The 13,832-nt window shown below is 36.0% G+C and overlaps 1 protein-coding gene and 1 long non-coding RNA gene across 2 annotated transcripts; one reads left to right on the forward strand and one right to left on the reverse strand.

Moving 5' to 3' along the window:
- Positions 1–6,075: 6,075 nt before the first annotated feature.
- Positions 6,076–7,995, reverse strand: LOC109800590 (7-deoxyloganetic acid glucosyltransferase). Its single transcript, XM_020361370.3, has 2 exons — positions 7,336–7,995; positions 6,076–7,246 (listed from the first exon to the last, which is right to left on the reverse strand). Exons 1-2 carry the CDS (start codon positions 7,838–7,840, stop codon positions 6,315–6,317), a joined length of 1,437 nt encoding a protein of 478 aa, XP_020216959.1. The 5' UTR covers positions 7,841–7,995; the 3' UTR covers positions 6,076–6,314.
- A 249-nt stretch (positions 7,996–8,244) lies between these two features.
- LOC145953052 (uncharacterized) lies at positions 8,245–9,180 on the forward strand. Its single transcript, XR_014430591.1, has 2 exons — positions 8,245–8,346; positions 8,519–9,180. It is a non-coding gene; the product is annotated as an uncharacterized LOC145953052 (long non-coding RNA).
- Positions 9,181–13,832: the final 4,652 nt, after the last annotated feature.

Raw genomic sequence — 13,832 nt, forward strand, 5'->3', positions numbered from 1 at the left:
TTCAAAAAAAAAAAAATATATATATATATATATATAATTATTTATAAATGTACTATTTATTTCGATCTAGTTAGTTGAATATAAATTTGTTCATATTAATCGTCTAATATGTCAATGTCATATGATGTAATTTTAAAAATTTATACCAAATCTTATACATTTAGTATCTTTTTGTATTATGCAAATTTAATTAATTTAATTGTTGAATCATATGATATATATTATGTTCAATATCATATATATTAAATTTTACATAATTTAAAATTTTTAAAATATTTTATCTAAAAATATATATTTACACAAATTTAAATGTCATATCATACGTTAAGTAAAATAATTTGATGAAATAATAAATAATTTTAAATAATATAAAATTTAATATATAAGATTTTAAATATAATATTTCATGATTTAATTATGAGATAAGTTAAATTTATATTAAAAAATATATTAAAAATATAAGATTTGGTATAAATTTTTAAATTTATATCTCCTGTCAACAAATCCTAACTTATATATATATATATATATATATATATATATATATTCAAACTTTTCAACATTACTTTCATAAAATTATCTTATTCAATTGATTAGAATATTTAATTACTATGTTTCATATATAAAACCTAGCTAGAAAAAAAAATGTATGATAAGATGGTTAATATAATAAAAAAATGATAAAGAAAGTTGGTAGAAAAATGGTGAATAACATAACTCAAACAAGAGGTTAACCAACTTCACAAAAGTCCACGCACATGGGTATGAAAATGATACTGTATTATTAATTACCTGTGATTAATGTTGCAAGCAGAGGACAAGTTTTTTATTTTAGGTTTGATGATATAGTTTTTATAGTGTACAATTGCTATTATATCACGTGGATTCTAAACGAACCCATTGCAATTCTTTTGATAATAACTTGCATAACCAACCCACATAGGTATCATCCCTTAAGATCTCGTTATCCTCTCACTATCTTTTAGTTGGTGCCCCACTTTGAATTTTGATTAACGAAAACTGTCAAAACTATGCAGTGTATGTGCATATATACTAATCTCGTTCGAGGGAAGAATCGGATATTTAGTTGGTTCAGTTTGAAGTTGCACTTTTGTTTAACCCTTTATAAAATTAAGGGTCCCCACAAATCTTTATGCTTCTTATCAACTCATGCACTTTAAGACGTCAATGGAATTCAGTTAAGCCCACTTCCCTAACTGAAGTGACATGGGGCACTTGGTGAAGTTGTTGGTGCTGGACTTCTTAAATTGGAGATGTATAATATTCAACATTTATATTACAAAACTAAACAATATTTTTTTTAAAATTTTTCTCTAATGTTCTTCGTTACAACATTAGTCTTATTTTATGTTTTTATTTTATTTGCATAATTAAATTGTTGTATTTATTTATTGAATGGGTATAATCTATAATTCCTGTTTAGATTAAAGGCTTTAATTTGTGAATTATAAATATAAGAAAAAACACATGAACGGGTTTAGTTCACCAACTTAACAAAGATATCTAATATGTTAATACTTTGTGTTTGAGGGATAAATATTGAACGTGACATAACAAGGAAAGTTAGTAAAACTCTCCCCTAATCTATTTCAATGCTGGTTTTAGGATTGAACTTGGCTTTTTGACCAAAGTAGGGCTGTATGGAAACTTATTTACGTAAATGAGGCTCTTTAGAAACTATTTACGCCTTTGGGGCTGTTTACAACGGTGTCGCTATAGCCCATAGCGACACCATTGCCACGTGGCTTTTTTTTTTTTGTGTGGGGTGGGCTCGAATGAGCCATACCAGTGTCGCTATGGGCTGAGGCAACACAAATAAAAATGGTGTAGCCCATAGCGATACCATTTAAGAAAAAAAACAAAAAAAAAGTAAAAAAATTTAAATCTAAATTTAAAATAATTAACTGAGTTTACTTATTATATATTTATAAAAATAAAAAATATTTATTTAAAAACATAATTTTTAAAAATATATATAATTATTTTTGCAAGTGGCGTTATGGCCTATAGCGACACTGTGTCGCTATAGGCCACAACGACACTATTTATTTATTTATTTTTAATTATGAACTTAATTTATTTTACAATTTATTTATTTTATATTAGCAGTTAAATAATAATTTGTAATTGTAAAGTTAATTTTTCTGTAATTAGTTTTGTGTATATATATTTTTTTCCTTTATTATTTTATGACGAAATTAAATAATGTATTTTTTTTAAGTGGCGCTATGGTCTATAGCGACACACAACGACACTATTTAATTTTTTTTTTAAATTATTAATTTAATTTATTTTACAATTTGTTTATTTTATATTAGCAGTTAAATAATAATTTGTAATTGTTTAATGAATGTTTTTTTACGTATACGAATCAGAAATACTACATGTTTTAGAAATACTACAAATCAGAAATGTTTTTTAATTATTTAAAATGATTGTGTATGAATTTCAAATGAAAAGGAGAAAGCTGGTTGTGGAATGCATTTGGTAATATATGTCTGAATAAATGAAAAGCATGGTGTATATGACTCCAACAATTAAGCGTAAAATGGTGGCACCTCAAGAGTCGCTATGGCCTATAGGGCCGAAAATTCGCTATAGGCCACAGCGACGTGTTTTTTTTTTTTTTCTTTTCTTTTCAAATTTTATATTATTAATTTATTTAAAATATTAATTTTATATTTTTATTATTATAAAAATTTATTTAATTTTAATAAATTATTTATTTTACTTTATTTTTATTTTTATTTATATTATTAACTTTTTTTAAGTTTTTTTTTTAATTTCTGTTTTATTCCATTTTATTTTTAAATATTTTTTTTTAAAAAATATTTTTTCCTTTTAATAAAAAAAATATAGAAAAGATAAATATATAAATATAAATTTATATAAAATTCATAAAATAAATTAAAAAATGGAAAAAAATAAATTAAGTAAATAATTAAAAGTGGCGCTATGGCCTATAGCGATACTGTGTCGTTATAGGCCATAGCGCCACTTTCACAAATTCGTATTTTTTTTAAAAAAAACTATTTACTTATTTTTTGATATTTTTTTAATATTAAAAATGAGGCGCCGTAAGCTATACCGACTTCATTGAAACCGTTTTGTGTTGCTATGGGCTATAGCGACATTATCTATATGACTTTCATGACTTTTCTGGAGTTTAAAAATTCTACGTGGCATGCCATAGCGACACCGTTGTAAACAGCCCCAAAGACGTAAATACTTTCAAAAGAGCCCCATAAATAAGTTGGTCAACTACCTCACTTTGGTAAAAAAGCCGACTGAACTTTCCTTTGTTTTTTGGCGCGGGATTTGTGGGTGCGATTCAACCAGACAAAGACAACATTGTCGTGAAGTTTATAAAGTTTAAAACAAACATGTCACTGGCTACGAGCAAGAAACGAGAAAAAGATCTTTGGACGGTTTTGTTTTTTTTTAATAATATTCTTAATTTTAGACACTTTTTTTGACGAACAAAACTAACTTACGGGGATGCCAATCTATGTTATTATCAAGAAAAATAAAGTCGAGCAATTTTCATGTGCCCAGTTTATATTAAAAAATGAATTGTTGAATTTTATTTTATTTTTGTCAAAATGGGTTCATCTGATTGGTTTAACCTATTTTATCACTCTTAATTTTAGTGATGATAATAATAAAAATAATAATTATAATATATCTTATTTAAATGTTTATATATTCTTAAGATATAAAATATGTTTATTTTTATTTAGTATCTGTTTAAAGTAGTAAAAAATTTATCAAAAGGTATATGATATATGATATACGATATATCATCACTCCAACAAAAATAGGTAATATATATTAGCTTAAATTATATTTTTGTCTCTCTATAATATTAAATTTATAATTTTAAATATTTTATTTTTAAATTCATAATTTCAATCTCTCAAATTCACAATTTTTGTTTTCTATTTGAATCTTCACTTGTTAATCATTAAAATTAAAATATTAATCATAAATTATATTAAGTAGATAGAAAAAAATTAATATTTAATAATATTTAAACTAAGTTTTATTTTCATTTCATAAAAGTGGTAAAATGAGATAAAATTATAGGAAAATATGAGAAATAAAAAAATTTAATTATAAGGAAATTAAACTTACAAATTTTATAAAATAAAAAAAATAAAATTATATATTTAAAAAAAATAGAGAAACCAAAAGTATGAGATTAATATTATAATTTGAGAAAGATGTAATACAACCTCAATATTAAAATTAATAAAATATCAAAGTTTAAGCTAATTAAGAAGATTGATCAAGTAGTTTAAGATTGGCAGTGTCTAATGTAAAAAAATATAAGAAACACATGGAGGCCCGTTCACCTGCCTATTTCCAATGATGCTGTTCGCCAACAGTTCAGCAGAGGTAACAAACTCAACCACTGCCCTCTGGCCTCTGGTCTCTGGGGTTATATTTTAAATTTTTTTCAATATATATAAAGATAAAATAGAGAAAAAAAAATACTTTCATTAAGTGATGATATAACAGTTACATTGGTCACTACATGCCATATCATTATTTATATAGTATGACAAATGAGTCATATTTTGAAATTGTGTTTTTTTTTATTTTCGTATTTTCACAAAATTCATTTTTTAGTCACTCAACATTTTCTTTTTCAAGTTTAACATGATGTAACTTGGAGTGGGAGGAGGAGAGGGAGGGGATCGGGGACAACGTTATTTATGTATAAAAATAGAACTAATGTAGAAAAAACATTTTTTTTTTTTTACATTAAGAAGATCTATGTTGGTCTACCTAAAATATTCATTTTAGCCAACGTTAATCATCATTCAACATTAACAAATATTTTTTATAGAACTATTGTACACTAACAAATCGTTGTCTTAGTAAAACTGATTTTACTTCTTTAAAGTATAGTCTTATTGTATACCAACTACTATACTATTAATACTTTTATATAGAATTTAGTTTTTATCGATTAAACAATTGAATGATAACAATATATTAAATTAATTATTTGTGTCAAATTTTATAAAAAAAAATAATTAAACCTTTACAATTATATAATTAAAAGTTTTTATTTTATATATTTTAAAAATATATATTATGTTAATATTAATGTACATGACTCATGACTAAAATATTAAATACTTATGTATTAATATAAATTTTTTTACATGTGATAAGAATTTTTAATTTAAAGATAGATTTTAAGAAAATTATTAAATAATGCGGCATAAATCAATCGTTCCTTCTAGAAAATTATTAAAAACATTCCGGATACCAATGAATATTGACTTTCTTTGTATCTCTCTATATATACATATTAATTACAGAATTCATACATGATTTCAATTAAATTTAGTGTATGAAATCTAGACCTATCAAATGGGCTCAGTCCACCCTCCAAAGTCTTAGCCCACAAGGGCCTTGGACAAAAGGTCCATAAAGCCCTTTGGGCTAGATTTAGCCTGTGATCCAATTTTTATTTTTTATTTTGTATAAAATTAATAAATAATTATTAAAAAAATTATCATAGTTCATTATATAAACTATCTTACTCATTAATTAGTTTATTTTATGGATTAACTTCCAATTTTTTATTTTTTAAAAGAATCTTTAAATTAAGATAAATTTATTTTAAAATAAAAATAATATTTTAACTAACATTAATATTTTAACCAAAATTAAGACAAACACATTTTCTATAAAATCAAGATAAAAACATCAACTAACATAGAATAATCATTAATTAATTAATAATTAAAAAAAAATGTGCAAGAACTAAAATTATGTAATTAACTCACTTAACTTACACAAAATTATCATAATTAACTAACATAGCTTATTCGGGTATTAATGCAAACTTTTCTCTTACCAAGGAAAGAATTAACTCCAAGTAAGTTTCCCCATCTCTTTTTACAATAAAAAGATAACTAAATACAAAAGGAAAGTGTAAAAAAATAATCGTATGAATAAGCGTGTTGTATTTTCATAAAATCATTTCTGTAATAATCATTATATATACTAGTTAATAAAAATATTAAAGACAACATATGCATTGCTACATTCAAAACTGTGCATACTGAAAGATTTTTATAGAGAAATGAATTATTGCTTAAAAATTAATAATCAATAATCGTACAGTTAAAATAAAAAAATATTGGTTCTGACATATGGATTTTCTTATATCCGTATGGAAAATGTTGTTGAAACTTGAAACGAATATGATTACATAAAGGAACTGACACGTGAGGTAACTCCTACTCCCAGGTAGAATTGAGCATTTGCTAGTATCAAATAATATCTTGACCAAGTGACTTTATGTAGTGCATCAAGTGGTCCAAATGGGAGTAAGAAGAACCAGCGGGACTCACACTCTGGTTAGCCAACAAAGCCAATGCCTCAGCGGAGTTAAGAAACTCCTCTCTCCGATGACCCATGAGATCATTCACCATCCTCTCTACAATGTCTCTATCACATGCAACATCCTTCATGTCCAACCCAACCTTACAAACCTCACTCACAAACCTACTGTTAACATGCTGGTCTCCAAAGGCAGGCCAACAAATCATAGGCACACCAGCTGCCAAACTCTCCAAAGTTGAGTTCCACCCACTGTGGGTCAAGAACCCACCAACGGCCTTATGGGCCAGAACCTCCTCTTGCGGGGCCCACCCCACAATGAACCCCCTCTCTTTAGTCCCCTCCTCCAGCTCAGCCGGTACCCGGTCACCCCCATCCATGTCATGACGCACCACCCAAAGGAACCGCTTCTTGCTCTTCACCAAACCGTACCAAATCTCCAAGAGCTTCTCCCTTGTCACGGTGGCGATGCTACCGAAGCTCACGTATATCACCGATTTCAACGGCTGCGAGTCGAGCCACGTCACGCAGCTCCTATCCACTTCCCAGACACAGTTCGTGGACGGCGTGGTTTCGGGGTTGGAGTCTTGCCTGGAGTTCAACTGCGCGTGGAGAGGACCGATGGTGAAGACTCTGGGAAAATGAAGGCGTATCTGCGACAACACGGAACCTTCTAGATCCTCGAACGTGTTCAGTATGAGCGCGCGGGCTCGAAGCGTTTCACGCGTCTCGAAGGCCATGGAATTCATAGGAAATACTATGTCGGATTCGGTTCCCCGACAGAAACTCGGAAGGTCCCGACAACGGAACACGTTTTCCATTCCTGGGATACAGGTTATGACGCGATCCATGTCTTCATCACCTTTCACCAGTTTGGATATTCAACCACAATTTTTTAAAAAGCAAAAAATCAGTTTTTAATGTTACAAATTTACAATTGAGTTTGAGTACCTCTGATTGGAAGTTGGTTGGATTGAAAGAGCTTTGGAACGCAGAAGTAGGTCCAGAAGCAGGAAGCACTGATGGTGCGGAAATGAATGATTGGTATTGAAACCTCGTTGGCTACATCTACGGTGAGGGCTCCAAAGACTCCATCGCCAATGAAGCAAGTGAGTGTGGGTTTTGCGGAGAGAACAATGTGTTTGATGTGAGGCTTTGCGTGCAAATTAATGGAATGAAAGAGGTCAACTAGGGATTCACCGGAACGTGGGTGGTTATGTGGGAGGCCATCGGGGAAGGTCTTGAATTGGAGGGTGGGGTGGGTTTGTAAGAGAGCTTGGATATCTCCGAAACGGTGAAGGCGGTGGTGGATGCAGTCAGTGGTTATGAAGGTGATGTGGAAACGATGGAGAGAGAGAAGCTGTGCGAGCTTGAGCATGGTACTCACATGGCCCTGCACTGGACAGGGAAAGATTACCACATGGGTATGGGTATCGGTTGTTTCTTCCGCCTTCATCTTCCTCCTTACTCTTGTTGCCTTTTCTTCTTTCTGCTTTGGTCGTGCATATATAAATATTAAATAATGCAGTGATGACGGTATATTTGGTTAAGAAAGAAAGACCAAGGTAACAGAATGATTAAAAGATTGGGATGAGGATGACTTTCAAAACTGCTGACTAAGAAAGGGTTCAAATAACCTCTTCTCTCTCCTTCTATTTCATGTCCTATGAATCAAAATTTGACACGAATGTCAATTAAAATGACACGAGTTTTGAGTCAAATTCTCCAATTACTCTGAACAGGTTAACGTTGTTACCTTGTTATCCTTCCTTTCCGATTAAGGTTTAATTTATTGCTGTCTTACGTTGTCCTTTATGCTAATCAATTACGTCCATCCATTGCTGCATTTTAGTTCTATACTTACAATTCAGACCACGTCATGATGATGAATTGTTGCTTCTCCATCCCTTACAATTCACATGGGTTCGCAAGTCTGGAAAAAATCTATGATTTGTACCTCGGGTAATTAATATCATGATACTATGTTTTCAGTTTATTTGTTATAATCAGTAGTTAAAATCTACTCCTTTGTCTTCTTATACAGCTGAATATTTTATTTGAAAGAAAATTTAAGTTGTGTTTAACACAGCATATATGTATAATTACTATTGTTCTTACCGGAAATCTGTTGTAGAGCTGATTCGCCGGGTAAGATCGGCGAGTTTCCTTCACTGGTACGCTGGTGCTCCAAGATGAGGGTGATAAATGTTCTTACCGGAAATCTGCTGTAGAGCTGATCCGCCGGGTAAGATCGGCGAGCCTCCTTCACTGGTATGCTGGTACTCCAAGATGGGGGTGATACCTGCAAAAGAGACTCTGATGCTAAAGTTAGTGTTTGTGGGAGTATGAGTCTCGTATAAATAATGCACATACCTTTGTGTGAATTAGGGTTGTCTTGGGCCTTGGGCATGAGATAAGACATGATATGATAAGATATCATATGATATGATATGATATGATATGATGAGATATGATATGATATAATTGGAGGGCGGTTTTGATCTAGGACGAGATCCCCAGGTTCGGGAATGATCTGCCCAAATACCGGGCCCCAAATACCGGGTTGACGTCGCTCAGCGTGTGCCCGGGGTGGCTTTGTATCGCTAATCCGGGCTCGGAGCCCGGGTGCGGAGTACGGTCAGTACACTAGCTCCCCGAGCTCTGAAGGTCGTAGGTCGAGGAGTTAAGACCGAGCTCGTCAAGGAGGACGACGTGGAGGATAGCTCCTGCAAGAATGCCTCTACGTAGGCCAATTTTGTTATAACCTAGTTTAATTTTCCCTTTGCTTTGATTTTCTGTTTTGAATTCAAGCGTTGAACTCTGGGAACTTTGTTTGTATATGCATATTTTTCTTCTGCCTTTATGTGTTTGCGTTTGGTTTTTGCTTTGCACACATTTTGAGACACACGTTCGATGTCTGTTGTACACTCTCATTTTTGGTGAAAGCTCACGCTGAGATCCGAATTCGGCCTTAATTTTAAGTAGTTTCTCGTGAAGGTTCGAACTCGATTTCAATCGAACCAGGATTCGAATTCGATCTTAGATCTAAGTAATTTTTGTGAAGGTTCAAACTTGACCGTAATAAGCCGAGGTTCGAACCTGACCTTAGATTTTCGTGAAGGTTCAAGCTTGATCTTAAGTAGTACTGCCGAGGTTCAGATTTGACCTCGATCATTCCGAGGTTCGGGCTCGACCTCAAGTTCGCGTGTTTAAGGTTCGTATTCAACCTTAAACAAATACGTTAAGGTTCGTATTTGACCTCGAATAAACGTGTTAAGGTTCGTAGTCGACCTCGAATAATCGTGTTAAGGTTCGTGTTTGACCTTAATCGTACTATAGTTCGGATTCGACCTCAATCATACCGAGGTTCAAATTTGATCTCGGATTTCAACCTTAATCATGCTGAGGTTCGAAATCGACCTCAGATTAGCATACTAAGGTTCGTACTCGCCCTCGAATAAACATGTCGAGGTTCGTACTCGACCTTAAATAGACGTGTTAAGGTTCGTATTCGACCTCAAATGAATGTGTTAAGGTTCGTATTCGACCTTAAATGGGCGTGTTAGGGTTCGTACTCGACCTTAAATTTTGAGTAAAATGATTTAATTAAGGTTCGAACTCGACCTTAGGCGAGGGCATCGAGGTTCGTATTCGACCTCGGATGATGAGAGTATTGAGGTTCGTATTCGACCTCAAACCAAAGTTGGATGAACTTTTAACGAGGTTCGAATTCGACCTCGGATGAGAGTATTGAGGTTCGTATTCGACCTCAAACTAAAGTTGGATGAACTTTTAACGAGGTTCGGATTCGACCTCGGATGAGAGTATTGAGGTTCGTATCCGACCTCAACTTCGAGTGAAACGATTGAACTAAGGTTCGAATTCGACCTTGGGTGAGAGTATCGAGGTTCGTATTCGACCTCAAACTGAAGTTGGATGAACTTTTAACGAGGTTCGGATTCGACCTCGGATGAGAGTATTGAGGTTTGTATCCGACCTCAACTTCGAGTGAAACGATTGAACTAAGGTTCGAATTCGACCTTAGGTGAGAGTATCGAGGTTCGTATTCGACCTCAAACTGAAGTTGGATGAACTTTTAACGAGGTTTGGATTCGACCTCGGGTGAGATACTGAGGTGGAGCCTCAAGTTGCTGAGCAGGTCGCTCCAGCTATTGATGTGAGTGGTGTGGCCTGTGGCTTTTTCTATTTGATGTCTGGTTTCTCTGTTTGGTCTTTGTCTGAACTTTAACGAGGTTCGGATTCGACCTCGGATTAGAGTATTGAGGTTCGTATTCGACCTCAAACTAATGTTAGATGAATTTTAACGAGGTTCGGATTCGACCTCGGATGAGAGTATTGAGGTTCATATTCGACCTCAAACTAAAGATGGCTGAACTCTAAACGAGGTTCGGATTCGACCTCGGATGAGAGTATTGAGGTTCGTATCCGACCTCAACTTCGAGTGAAACGATTGAACTAAGGTTCGAATTCGACCTTAGGTGAGAGTATCGAGGTTCGTATTCGACCTCAACTTTAAGTGAAACGATTGAACTAAGGTTCGAATTCGACCTTGGGTGAGAGTATCGAGGTTCGTATTCGACCTCAAACTGAGTGAAACGATTGAACTAAGGTTCGAATTCGACCTTAGGTGAAAGTATCGAGGTTCGTATCCGACCTCAAATTCGAATGGAACGTTTGAACTAAGGTTTGAACTTGAACCTTGGTTAAGAAAATATAGTCTCAAGGTTCTGACTTGACCTTGGCATATCTAGGTTCGAACTCGACCTTGATTAAGAAAGTATAGTCTCAAGGTTCGGACTCGACCTTGGCGTAACACGGTTCGTGTTTGACCTTGGTTAAGAAAATATAGTCTCAAGGTTCGGACTCGACCTTGGCGTAATAAGGTTCGAACTCGACCTTGGAATTTTAACGAGGTTCATTCCCGACCTCGGGTAAGAATATTTAAGGTTCGTGCTCGACCTTATAATTTCAACGAGGTTCGGACTCGACCTCGGATAAGAGTATTTAAGGTTCGTGCTCGACCTTACAATTTCAACGAGGTTCAGACTTGACCTCGGATTATGGGTTAGACGGTTTGGCGAAGTGATGAGCGAAACGGTTTGATTAAGGTTGGAAGTCGATCTTGTGGGGATGTCGAAGTTCGCATTCGACCTCGAATTTGTGATAAACTGGCTAATGAAGGTTTGAATTCGACCTTTAAGTGAGAATGTTGAGGTTCGTAGCCAACCTCAAATTGAGATGGACGAAGGTTCAGACTTAACCTTAGGTGAGAATATTGAGGTTATGAAGGTTCGAATTCGACCTTTGAGTAAGAGTACCGGGGTTCGTGCTCGACCTCGGGTTTACGTGAATGATTTGATTAAGATTCGTATTCGACCTTTAAGGAAAGTACCAGGGTTCGTGCTCGACCTCATGAATGATTTGATTAAGATTCGTATTCGACCTTTAACGAGAGTACCGGGGTTCGTACCCGACCTCGGGGTTTATGTGAATGATTTGATTAAGGTTCGTATTCGACCTTTAAGGACAGTACCGGGGTTCGTGCTCGACCTCGGGTTTACGTGTTTAAGGTTCGTACTCGACCTCAGAATTTTAACGAGGTTCGTTCTCGACCTCGGGTAAGAATGTTTAAGGTTCGTACTCGACCTCAGAATTTTACAAGGTTCGTTCTCGACCTCGGATATGAATGTTTAAGGTTCGTACTCGACCTCAGAATTTTAACAAGGTTCGTTCTCGACCTCGGATAGGAATGTTTAAGGTTCGTACTCGACCTCAGAATTTTAAATGTTTAAATGTTTGTGGCCTGACCTTGGTCTTGCTTTCCTTGTGGTTTTCTGCGATCCTGGTCACGGAAGGCGGAGTGTTCTCCCATCTGGATGTATCCAACAGCACGGGCGCGTAGCTCGTCCATGTCGCGAGGAGCTTCGCGAGTGCCATGAGCATGGCGTGTAGGGCGACCTCGGGATTCAAATTTTGAATTTTCACCGAGATGCTGACAAAGCGTTGCATGAACGTCCGTAGTGGTTCGTCATCGCTCTGTTTGAGGCTAGCCAGAGCAGCTGACGTTATGTGATGAGGCCGACTGGTCGCATACTGCGCTTTGAACCGTCTGACCAGGGTGCCGAAGCTGTCAAACTCGGCGGGTAGCTGGGTATACTAGTTGAGTGCAGCCCCCTTGAGCGAGGTTGGGAAAACCCTGCACAGTATAGCATCCTCATTAGTATAGAGGCTTACCTGGGTGGTGTATAGATTGATATGCTCGTCCGAGTCGGTTGTGTCGTCGTAGCGGTCGAGGTGGAAAGGCTTCCGCCCAAAGGGGAGAGGTGTCTCCATGATACCGTCCACGAAAGGATGGCGGCGGAAGGTCGTCTGATTCCCGTGCCGTGGGCAGGGGCGTTGCTGACGTCGTGCGTCGACCTGTTCGTCGGCGCATGAGACTGATGTGTGGGAGGCTTGGGAGTCGGTGCCCTAGTCGGTGTTGGCGGTTGTGAAACCGAGTGCCCTTCGTCCTTATTCAGGTTACTCTGCGGAGGGGGTTGATCTGAGGGACGCCGAGGGAGTTGGGTGTGAATGCGCTCGTTCTCGGCGCGTAGTGCCGCTAGGTCGGCTTCATTAGCGGTGCGCGTTGCTGCTAGATCAGTTTCGTGCTTGGCTCGCATGCTTTGTAGGACGGCGGCGTGTTGTTTCCGCATCTATTCGACCTGGTCGATCAGCCTCCTCAATGTTGCTGCATCACTATCCATGGTAGTTGAGCGATCTAGGTCGTCTGTTGCGCGTCTGTTATGGCTTCTAGTGAAAACCATAAGAATGGCCGATAAGAGCTGGTCTTGATCGACCCCACGGTGGGCGCCAAATGTTCTTACCGGAAATCTGCTGTAGAGCTGATCCGCCGGGTAAGATCGGCGAGCCTCCTTCACTGGTACGTTGGTGCTCCAAGATGGGGGTGATAAATGTTCTTACCGGAAATCTGCTGTAGAGCTGATCCGTCGGGTAAGATCGGCGAGCCTCCTTCACTGGTACGCTGGTGCTCCAAGATGGGGGTGATAAATGTTCTTACCGGAAATCTGCTGTAGAGCTGATCCGTCGGGTAAGATCGGCGAGCCTCCTTCACTGGTACGCTGGTGCTCCAAGATGGGGGTGATACCTGCAAAAGAGACTCTGATGCTAAAGTTAGTGTTTGTGGGAGTATGAGTCTCGTATAAATAATGCACATACCTTTGTGTGAATTAGGGTTGTCTTGGGCCTTGGGCATGAGATAAGACATGATATGATAAGATATGATATGATATGATATGATATGATATGATATGATATGATGAGATATGATATGATATAATTGGAGGGCGGTTCTGATCTGGGACGAGATCCCCGGGTTCGGGAATGATCTGCCCAAATACCGGGCCCCAAATATCGGGTTGACGTCGCTC

The sequence above is a fragment of the Cajanus cajan genome, chromosome 11, assembly GCF_000230855.2.
Source record: "Cajanus cajan strain Asha chromosome 11, NIPB_CcT2T_4, whole genome shotgun sequence".
Lineage (NCBI taxonomy): Eukaryota > Viridiplantae > Streptophyta > Magnoliopsida > Fabales > Fabaceae > Cajanus > Cajanus cajan.

Bases quoted from the DNA above. Each gene is read 5' to 3' on its own strand.
- LOC109800590 (XM_020361370.3), bottom strand. From the start codon at position 7,840: ATGAAGGCGGAAGAAACAACCGATACCCATACCCATGTGGTAATCTTT. The intron at 7,247-7,335 runs GTACTCAAACTC...AACTGGTGAAAG, and splicing joins CAACCAACTTCCAATCAGAG to GTGATGAAGACATGGATCGC.